The sequence below is a fragment of the Sipha flava genome, unplaced genomic scaffold (assembly GCF_003268045.1).
Source record: "Sipha flava isolate LNK unplaced genomic scaffold, YSA_version1 40_pilon_pilon, whole genome shotgun sequence".
Taxonomy (NCBI): Eukaryota; Metazoa; Arthropoda; class Insecta; order Hemiptera; family Aphididae; genus Sipha; species Sipha flava.
The window spans coordinates 1,930,235-1,941,905 of NW_020273126.1; the positions used below are offsets into that span (position 1 = coordinate 1,930,235).

General features: G+C 25.9%; 2 protein-coding genes across 2 annotated transcripts in view; one reads left to right on the top strand and one right to left on the bottom strand.

Moving 5' to 3' along the window:
- Positions 1 to 219: 219 nt before the first annotated feature.
- LOC112688817 (pre-mRNA-processing factor 40 homolog B) lies at positions 220 to 11,428 on the bottom strand. The gene is made up of 17 exons (XM_025562206.1): positions 10,940 to 11,428; positions 10,636 to 10,837; positions 9,733 to 9,787; positions 8,390 to 8,516; positions 8,181 to 8,326; positions 8,042 to 8,103; positions 6,303 to 6,490; positions 5,960 to 6,220; positions 5,038 to 5,266; positions 4,313 to 4,446; positions 4,142 to 4,256; positions 3,974 to 4,086; positions 3,810 to 3,917; positions 3,557 to 3,751; positions 2,602 to 2,706; positions 874 to 1,023; positions 220 to 443 (listed from the first exon to the last, which is right to left on the bottom strand). Exons 1-17 carry the CDS (start codon positions 10,940 to 10,942, stop codon positions 309 to 311), a joined length of 2,328 nt encoding a protein of 775 aa, XP_025417991.1. The 5' UTR covers positions 10,943 to 11,428; the 3' UTR covers positions 220 to 308.
- A 45-nt stretch (positions 11,429 to 11,473) lies between these two features.
- LOC112688833 overlaps positions 11,474 to 11,671 on the top strand; it is a 96,006-nt gene continuing 95,808 nt past the window's right edge. Inside the window, exon 1 of the mRNA XM_025562218.1 lies at positions 11,474 to 11,640. Within this exon, the coding sequence (XP_025418003.1) occupies positions 11,474 to 11,640 (167 nt within the window). The remainder of the gene's footprint in view (positions 11,641 to 11,671) is intronic.

Here is an 11,671-nt window from a genome sequence, read left to right on the forward strand (position 1 = left end):
TAATACATACAGATAAAAAAAATTTAAAACATTAACAAATCGGTTTAAACAAACTGTCAATGAATTAAGAACTTAAATTTAAATAATACACTTAAGTTACTTTTTAGCAATAAAAATTGTTTTATGAACATGATGTTTAGGATGATATTTTCAAGTTTAAATATTATTTGTAAAAGGGACAAGGTGAACTTGTAAACTAACAGATAATTAAATATTGAATTATTTGAAATCAATAATATTTATTCATGAAATAAATCATAGTATGAAAACATATTATCTGTTATTATGTACAACAAAATTAATTAAATTTAGTTCATTTCGTCATGTAGCTGAGCTAGCAAAGCTTTACGTTTTGCTTCTAAATCATCATCACTTAATTCAGCGGATTTCAGATTTTTCTTACTCTTAATTTCATCAAAGTCGGGTCTTCTTAAACTTGATGACTGTAAAATTAAATAAATAATCAATATGTTAATGAAATGTAAATATAAATCATAATTGATAAAATAATATGATATAATATGTATACATTTGGACATTTTAATATTAATACAGTAGAACTCTGATTATCCGTTAACACTTATTACGCGGAACGAATAAAAGATATGGCAGCCAAAAGGGCATGTGGTAAAGTTAAACAAAAAAAATGAACAGACTTTAATCTTGTAATTAAAAATATATATGTAGTAAATAATTGTCAATCATATGAATGTATGGATACATAATAAATGTATAGTAAATTTAAAAAAATAATAAATAATGCATGTTAAAATTATTGAAAAAATAAAAACATAATATGTATTTATGATCAAAAAAGTTTGTTTCTTATTTAAAAGCTGATGAATAATCAAATTTCTACTGTAGAATATTTACCCTTGAACGTGATCGGTTCAGAGGACTTTCAGAGTGCTTCTTCCTTTTTGACTTTTTATTCCTTCTTCTTCGACTCTCACTGTCACTTATAATTTCAGGAGAATCATCTTTGGATTTTTTTCTATATTTATGATCAGAATCACTGGAGTCCTAAGAATATATATAATAAAAATATATTTAAGATTATTGGGATAATAGGGAATGTAAAATTTTAAAAATATAATTTATTGGTATAATTAAACTTCATAGTGGTAAGACTTTAAACTAATTAAAAGATTATAATTAGAAAGCCAAACCTATTTAAATATTTTTTTTTTTTTTTGGTAGAACAAATGACTATAAAAATGATATATACAGCATAACTTTAAAATATTATCCGAAGACAACAGTAATATTATAAGATACTAAAAAATACATTCTTAACATGATTTTTTTTTTTTTTTTGGTTGCTTTTTATCATTTGTATGCTAAAATAAATGTATTTTTAGTTAAATAAGTATAAGTACATAATTTCTCCATAACATTAAATTAAAATACTTTAAATAAAAAATAAGTTCAATACATATACAATATACATTGCCAGGGTTCGAGACTTATACCACTAAAAATTATTAAAATAAGCGCTTAAAAAATCACTTAAAAACATTATAAGCACTAAAGTAAGCATTTAAAAATTTAAAATTAAGTAAAAATATTTATTCAAAAAATAAAAAGAAACTATAAAATTCTAAATAATAGAATCAAACAAAATCAAAATAAATTTTCACTTTCAAGACTTTAAAAGTTTTTATGGATTTTCTAAAAGATTTTTCTAAAAAATAAAATGTAAACTATTCTCTCTGTTCTTGATCATTCTGACATTTGACACAGTTCTATTTTCAGTTTTAGAATATTTTTACAATGAATATCCCTACAACAATGCCTTAGACGACGACGAACTACGTGACAATGTAAAGAATATAAGAATTATTTTTAATTTTAATTCTATCAGAAAAAACTATGCAGGAGAAAACTATAAAAACCTAAAAAAAACTGGCCAAATAAGCAAAAATAATCAGAAAAACTGGAAATAAGCATATTTTTTTGAAAAATAGCTGAAAAAAGCAAAAAAAGGCATTTTCAAATTTCAAATTGTACGTGTTACAACTCGACATACACTTCTATAACACTCTGTTACATTTTAAGTCAATCCATAAAAATAAGCAAATGCTTTAACTCCCAAGCCTTGAACATTACATTCAAAACCAGGAACTGTAGAGCATGTATATTGAAAAATTGACCTGTTCCCCAAAATACAATCTAGATACCGATCCCTATCAAAAACTATGCATAATGAAGATGATCAGAGCTATCCTTCTGGTCGAAATTAAATACACAGACATTAACCTAACTAAACGTCATGGTAAAATTAACATTCCTCAAAAATCTTAAAGTTGTGTACTTTTACATACAATTATTTCTAAAAAATGTTATACTGTAATTTTGAACTGAGGTGATAATATCAATATATTTATATATTTAATTAATACATTATGGTGCAAATTTTTTTTTGTAGAAATATTTATATCTTTTTTTCTCAGGAAAATGTAACTGTTTTTTTTGTAAAAAATATATACTTATTTTTTCAGTGAACAATTTTTATCATTTTACACATAATTTAGTTTTAATACAAATAAATGTCTAAGTAATAGAGCTTAGTTATTAACACTACTTAACATAAAAACTTACAAAAGATTTTGATCGAGATTTCTTTTTGTGTTTTTTATTTTTTTTGGATTTTTTCATTTTTGAATGATGATGATTACAAACTTCTTCTGTATCAACTTGGAATTCCTGCATAATAAACCACAATTATAAAAATATAATAATTTATACTATTATACATTAGTAAAATATTATTTTCAAATTATTTATATTTTTTAAATTATTAACTTACATGCACAAATGAGTGTTTATTTAAATAATTAGTACTATATACATCTAAAAATGTATATTTTCTAATTAAGTTTCTCTAAAAAATTATAGCAAAAAAAGTGTTATAAGATGACAAAAATGATTTAATTCCATGACTATATTTTACTATGTAAATATAAATTTATACGCATGAAGTCTTTTATATGTTTAAATTTATTTCAAGTAGCATAAAATATGATGATAACATCATATCTCAACTTATTTGAAATATTCAAAAAAACTGCAAGTTACACCATATAAATTCTAAGTTATATAGTAAATATTTTTTATTTTTAATTAAAACTGTATTACCTTAAATATATCCTTTAATTTTCTTTGTACATTCTTAAAACAAATCTAGAAGTTAGGAAGGTTTTAAAAATAATATTGTACAATATTCATCTCATTATAATTTGATGGATTTAGAACCTCATTATTTTATTTATTTCAAAATATTACAATTATATTATTCAATTTATGTAAATGAATATATTATATTATGTAAATTTAAAAAAAAATGTATTCCATGTAATTCGAAGAATATGTAGATAATAAATAAATTTTATCTTAGAAAAGACTGTCAAATGAACACTTGTTTTAATATGTTTTTATTATTATTTCCATACTTTACATATTTTCTATATTATATACTGTGTGTATACCTAGACATATCACTAATTAATTGAACATACTATACATATATATAAACATTTTATAAATGGTACATTACCTTAAAAATACGAAGTCTTTCAGATTCTAAAGTGATGGCTTGGAAAGCTTGGTGGTTCTCAATTTGTCCACGTACATCATCCCAATTTGATTTATAATCTACATCCATTTCTTTAAGCAACGTACGGAATGCAGTCTCTAATTTTCGTTGCCTTCTATTTTCTTCACGTAATCTTTCTTTCTCTCTTCCCTCGGCCTATTTAAAATTTCACAATGATAATAAATTGGTTAAAAACCACTAATTTGTTAATTACTTTTTCAATAAGTCCATGGTAAGTCAATTTCACATTTCCAGCATCTAAAGTTTCTGATCGTTTATCTAAACAAATTACCCGAGCAAATTCTTCAAATGTAGTATTAACCTGAAAAATGAACCGAATTGTAGTTCAATAGCTTTAATAAAATTAAAACAACATACATCAACTTCAAATGAATTTTCTTTGAGTATTTCTTTGATAATTTTCTTTTCTTCATGAAACCTTGATTTTAAATCCTCAACATAAAATTTAAAAAGATCTAAAGCTGTAGAACCTAAACACAAATTATTTTTATAATAAAATAATGCATACTAGTGTTAAAATATTACCAGGTTGGCCAAGAAGAGCAGAAAATCTTATATCTGTACTTATAATAGGATATAGTTCTTTCCATAAAGACACAGAAGTTAATTTTCCTTGTTGATGAAGTTCTTCCAAGAACATCTAAAATATAAAATATCAATAAATAATTGTAAGACAGATCCATTTAAAATACATACACCAAAATTATCACGGTTTTTACGTTCTTGTTGTTTTCTTCTTCTTCTTTCTCTTTCTTTATCATGTTCTTCTTCTTTTTCTAATTCACGAATGTGATCTTGAAATACAGTTAAAGCATCTTCTTTTTCCATGCCTACAAAAGAATATACAATTATTATACAACAATAATGCAACCATAAATCAATATAATTTGCTACCAATGCCGCAAAAACCGGGTGTACTGAGTGTGTCGCGTACACAAGCCCCCCAAGGCTTACATGCATTTAGGAGGACCCCTAGTCCTAGCCTAAAATAAACTACACATTACAAACACACAATTATTTAATAATATTATATTATTATTATTTTATAATAAAAAGAAACTTTTTTAAAATTCAGGTAAGGATGTTAAAATATTTTAGAGTAATATAATATTTATTTAACAATGAGTCCATTGAGTATTTAATTTAAGTAGGCATACAACATACCTACCTAAACTACATAAATATGTAGTGAAGTATAATATACAACAATTATAGGTATTTAATTTGATATATATACACATTTCATACACTAACTGGTGTAAAACGTGGTTTAAAACCTAAAAAAATTGATACTTAAAAAATAAGACCTACAACAAAAATAAATCCTGGGAAGGGGCCTAATATAATTACAGCATACGGGCTTCCTATTTTGTAATTGCGGCACTGTTTGCTACTAAGAAATAAAATGTATTTTAGCTGACCTAATAATTTTGGATCATTAACAAAATTTTGATTGTTAAGAAGCATTTCTTGAACTTGGTACCAAGTGGTTGTATGATCAACTAGTGTCATAGAATCCAATACTGCAGCTAATTGTTTCATGTTACGTTTTTTTTGCAATTTAGAATCTTCTTTTTCTCTTTTAGCTAAATTAAACATAACATCATCGTATACATCACGTCGATCTATTTCAGATACATTCCTCCAAATCTAAAAGCAAAAACCATAAAAGTATTAAATCAAATTGTATACTGAATTATTAGTAAGACACATTTATAAATGTCACTTACTAAAAAATATTATTAACATAAATATTATTAATATAATTATTGTTTATTCACAAAAAACAAAGGCACAATAAAATTTGTAAAAACAAGAAAAAAAAGAGAGTAGGTATGTAAAATAAAAAAAACTGAAACCTACAGTTTTACCAAAATTAAATATAAACTAATATTTCATCCACCTACAATCTAATTTATAATTCAAGTTGATAAAAATTAAATTTATAAAAATAAATATATTAAATTTATCTAAAGAAATATTTTAGGTATTATGGATTTGTTGTTTAAAAATAAAATAAAAAGCATTAGTTAATTTCAGTTATTTGATATAAAGTTAATAAATAGAACTTGAAAATATAACTTTAAAAAAATAATACATAATGAAATCAATGTTTATATTAAATATAAACAAAAATGTTTTAAATTAAAAACAAAGATCATTGTATAAGAAAATTACTGAATTTACCCAATGTAACAAAGCAAACTGATTTATATTTGTTTCTTTTTAACAGATGTTAAAAAAATTCCAAAATCTAGTGATTAAGTAAAATAATTTTAGTTTAATTTAAAGAAAAGCTATATTATAACATAAAATTGTAATACTACTATGTTATTTACTTACATCTAAATGCTCATATTTTTCTTCTAGTCTATAGTATTTAGTCTTTGAAGTTACATCTTCATTTTTCATTAAAAACTTTTCAAGGTCTTCTTTTGCTTTTTTAGCTTTCAAACGATGTTCATCTTTTTCATCTTTTTGTCTTTGTGTTTTATAAGCATTAAAAAGTTGTCTTTTTTCATTCAACTTTTTTACTTGAGGGTAAAGTGGATCACGGCTAATGATTTTAACAGTTTGATCCCATGAAGCATTACTAGGAATATTCTAAAAATCATAAACAATATGTATTCTTATTTTTTAACTTGTATGTGCTTAATTCTTTTCATATTTCAGTAAGTCCACAAACCTTTTTTTTTAGAAGTTCTTTAAATGCATCAATTAATTCTTGTTTATTTTTTAAAATTGGAACATCAGGAATTTGGTTTTTATTTTTGGACCCTTTACCAGATATATGATTAGTAGGTCTATTTTCATCAGGTACAGCTATTGATGCTAAAGTTGCAGCCATTGCTTGATCCATGGCTGATCCAGAATCTTAAAATAGTTACTTGTAATTAAATGCATATTGTTTGCATACATATTAAAATATTTAATCTAAAAATAGCCACTATAGCATTAATTTTTTTCATCAAAAATCCGTGTATATTTTGGAGTAAAAATATTACAAATATTTTATTACTAGTTTAAGTTTTTTCTATAAGTATATAGAATTGGCTGCATACGAATTGTATCCCTAAAAATAAAATATGCATTGCAATAACAGAGTTGCATCCGCGGTTTTGGCATAGCATGTCTGAGTTTGTGTTCCCAATATTTATTACATAATAAAGTCTATAATGTTTAGTGATAAGCTTGTAGATTATATAAATTATCAATACCTTATTCGTAAATTCTACTTTACTATTTATTGTTAGAAATTAATTTTATATACGTTAGCATCAGTTTCACTGCAACATTCACTTTAATCATTTAATGTTCAATCAGATATAATACCATTGACTAAATATATAATTATAATATTAAAGTATTTATAATCAATGATATTATTTTTCATTGCAATTTTACAACAATAATATAATAATAGAAAATCATAAAATAATTAATTTTAAGTAAAAAAATAAACAATTATATTGTACTAATAGATATTAATTTGAATCCCAAAAGTTTTTAAAACAATTTGGAAGAAATACACTTGGCAATAACCAATTTGGGTAATTTGGGTATAACTACTAAAAAAAAATTGATGTAAGAAATTGCAACTCAAACAAAATATTATTTATGGGCACAATTCGAATGCACCAATAAAATTATAGTCTATCGATTTAAAAAATAATAAATCTAAGATGAAATATATATGAGAATTTCATAATGAAAACTATTTAATCATTCTATAATATCTAGAATTAGCAATATGAGAAAGCATTTATTAAGTTATTCAATAATAATACTGTAGGAAACCTTCAAAATTGCATGAAAAAATTGATTTCAACAATACTTTATGTAAGCTTAATATAGTATAATTAATTTGGATATCCTAATTATTTTAAAAATATAATGTCATATAACAATTTTTTTTTTTAATAAATACACTACATAAACTGGTTAAGCAAATACATTTTCTTATTTTTAAATCTAAATTAAAATGTATGAATTACTTAGGACCTTATTAGAATCAAATAAAACTAAATAAATAAAATTTACATGCATATTATTTATAAATAACTGAGTTTGATGCTATAAGATATTTTATTAAGATGGAAGAAATAATTTTTTAATTCATGTTCTAAATTAACTAAATTATAAAAAAGTATTATAATTAAAATTGTTAAGAGTAAATTTTTAAAACTTTAAATTAAATAATTTATTAATGTATCAATGTAAAAATTAAAATGTCTTAAAAAGTTTGATCTTTACTATTTATAATTGAAGCCAAGCAGTAAATATTGCTTTTCAGCCATAAATGTTCAATCTACTAGAACTTGTTATATCTGTATGATGAAGAATTAGAAATAAAAACAACAAATCATAATGAAACTTGTCTTTCTAATTTATAATACTTAAGTAAAATATAAAATAAATTATTACCTAAAGAATCTGATCCTCTATCAATTGGAAGTTCTATAGCCTGCTGTGTTAAAGGTACTTGACTAAAATAAATTAATCATAATTTTAAATATATAATATTAAAAATTAAATATAAATATTATATAAGGTAATTATTTACATTTCATGTTCAGAGGCTAACTTTAATTTTAACTCTTCTAATTCAGGTGGTACAGTCCAACTTGATTCTTTAGTATTAATGTTATGATAGTATATAGCACCAGTATCTGATTTGTATTCTTTCCAAGGACTTTGTTCTAATAGTAACTAAAATGATAATTATTTATCATAGTATCAATAAAATAATATAATTTGAAATGTCTCACAAACCTCTGCCTTTGATTTTAACTCATTTGGTTTATCCCAAGAGCTTTGTTTGGTTACTGAATTATAATAATATGATCGACCGTCTGGAGCCTTGTGTTCAGTCCAATCACTTGGAGGTTTAGTTTCATCACTACATAAAATCGCACACATTAATAAAGAATAAGCAACTACTTATTTTCCTGTTGAATAAATGAATATTATTACATAACAGCAAAATATATAATTAGAAAGCTCATCATTAGTAATATGAATGTACAAATGTTAGTACATATTTTTTCATAAATAAACTAATTAATGAAATAAAACAAATTCATAGGAAACCATGATTCTCAAATAAATTTTAAATGTTTACTGCATCAAATACCACTTACCCAAAATAAAATCAAGAGCTTTTAATCAAACAATTAAATAGTTTGATTTATTTAAAATATTCTATTTCTAGTAAATAAATGTTGAAAACGCAAATGTTTAAAATTTAATAATGATTTATTGTTCAATTATTATAACTCTTACCAATCGCAGTCCTATTCTCTCGGGTGTCACCACCAATCATAGAAACTGTAGTACCGACATTCAGCAAAATCAATAGGAATCGTGTATGGCCTAATATCAAAGTTTATCATATTTTAAGTCTAGAATGTTAAGGGCCAGTTACCAATAAACATGCATATATAAAACGAAAATTAATAGAACTCAATATGCTTAATAAAAAAATTAATTAACTTTAGTAAAATAAAGAAGTTTATAGTAACAAATTGTTTAAATTTATATAGAAAAAAAAAATTAGATACATTTAAAAAGCTTTAGTCTAATTATTTTTTCTTTGCCATAATATATTGATAAAAACGAAATTATAATATATTATTATTTAATTAAATCTTAAGAAAGTTCATTTTCCATGTATATATATATATATATATAAATAATAACTAATTTTTAACATTATGAAATCCCATTCACAATACTCAAACACTTTTTATTTTCAACATAACATATTATTAAGTTAATTATTGATTGCAACAATTATTACCTTACTGTTTTAGAATTAAAGATATTATATTATCATAATTTGAGCATTCATAATCAAATGCTTAACTAAGAATATAACCTATTTATACATCACTAATAGACAAATAATTTTGAAAATAAAATATTACAAGTAATTTTAAATTGTTTTTTTTAATTATAAATGCAATGTAAAAAATATATTTTATTTTACAACAAATATAGTATCTATTAATGGATAAATGCATGCAGTATGATTGATTTAATTTATTAAAATACAAATAATCACAGATAAATAATTATTAATAATAGTTAAAATATTTGTGAAATGTTATACTTACGTTAATGGTTGAGGAATGGACTTGGCAAAAGATACTGGAGCCCCAACAATTTCTCCTAGCAAACAAAAAAAAAAACATAATAATGTATCATTTTAACTGTGTCAATTATTACAAATAAATATCTTTTAACTATAGATATATAAGCTCCATAAATCAATATTGGAGGTCATATATCAACTGAAGTACATATACATTATTTTCAGAAAGTATATAGATCATAAGTCAAAGAATAATTGATAATATTATAAACAGTGCGGTATGCTGAACATTTTATGATTAACTATTCCAATACCATAAGAATGAAGAGACCCTTATTTTCATTAGATTACATATATTTTATAAAAAATCAAGAAAAATGGTATTGTAAATTTCAAGGCCATCAACACTTAAAACTATGCTTTTAACATAATTATAGCCAAAAATGTATTATTAAGATAACTGATTTATTAAATATAATTTTACTTTTTTTCTTTTCTTAAATAAAATAATTGATACATTTTATTATCAACTAGTACCCTAGAATTTTGAATTTTATAGTTTATAACAAGTCTACATATAATATACATATAAAAAGACTACCTACATAAGATTAGAAAAATAACACTAATGGAAATAGCATATCAAAATATATAAAATAACATAAATTAATCAGATCTAAGTTTACAATGCATAGTATGCCCAAATGATCAGTCAAAAATTCTTAAGACTTACAACCATTAGTTTAACAGAAATAACAAAATATTAGAAACATAAACATATTAATTTTAAATGAAATTAAGAGAATCAAAATAATGTTTACGATAATAAATAATAATTTCTTATAGTCATACTTTGCACACTTATCAATTACACGATAACCATTAATCAAACAACATACTACAATACAGGAATTAAACCATTTACCTGGCATGTTCATACCGTAAGGAGGCATGAAAGGTGGCGGTATACCAGGTGGTCCGATGCCCATCGGCGCAGCAGCCATGAAACCAGGCGGTATAGCACCCGGTGGGAAGCCCATCTGCGACGACGGTGGCGGGTACGCTGGAGGCGGTATCATCGGAGGTGCTATCCGGGTGTTCAGCTGCGCTGCGGAATTCGGAGATTCCTGGAAAACGTCAAATCGTCATTAGGGTGAACAACAGTTGGGGCGCAGACATCGATAGCGGTCCATCGGCAGGGCATTGGCAGGCGGCCGGGCTGTACTAACCATAGCGAATTCTACGATCTCCAACGATACATCAACACATCGGCGAGCTGAGGAGCATCAACGACCGCGATGAAAAGCGAACGCCAGGACGTGGCGGGCACAGGGCACAGCAGCGGTATTCGCCTGGCGACCGGGAAAATTAAGGGCAACGGGAAAAGGGGGAAAGAAAAAAAATAGTGCAAAAGACGATACGAGAAACACCGACAGCGGTAACGGAAAACGGACGGATAACAGGATGACGCGATAATGAAACGGCGGCGAGCGGCAGGGACGCGGTACGAACGGAAACGATAGTGTGCACGGGGAAAAAATGAACGTGATATTATTATTATTACTATTACTATTATTGTTGTTACGTTATTTTGATTCCGTGCGCGGACAGACGGATCCGCTGCGTTTATTTTTCGTCGGATGTTACATTCGGTGTCAGGCGATTGAAGTTGGCAACGGCAGCCCGGACGGTGCGTGCCATGCGCCGCTGACAATCGGCTACCGCCGCCGCCACCCGCTCGCCGCGACCGGCACCCGAGCGCCATGATAACCAGCGCTAGGAAGGCAAGGAGATTCCGAAACTCTGTCCGGGACGTTGTATACACGCGCAACTTTTTGGCGGCCGTCCACTTGCGGACCGTCGTTGTGTTCGGCCGGAACGCGGTGTCGGTCGTCCGCGGTGCCGAACTTAAACGTCTCAGGGCCCCGAGGTCAGTGGCGGTTCTTGAGAAGCCACAACAG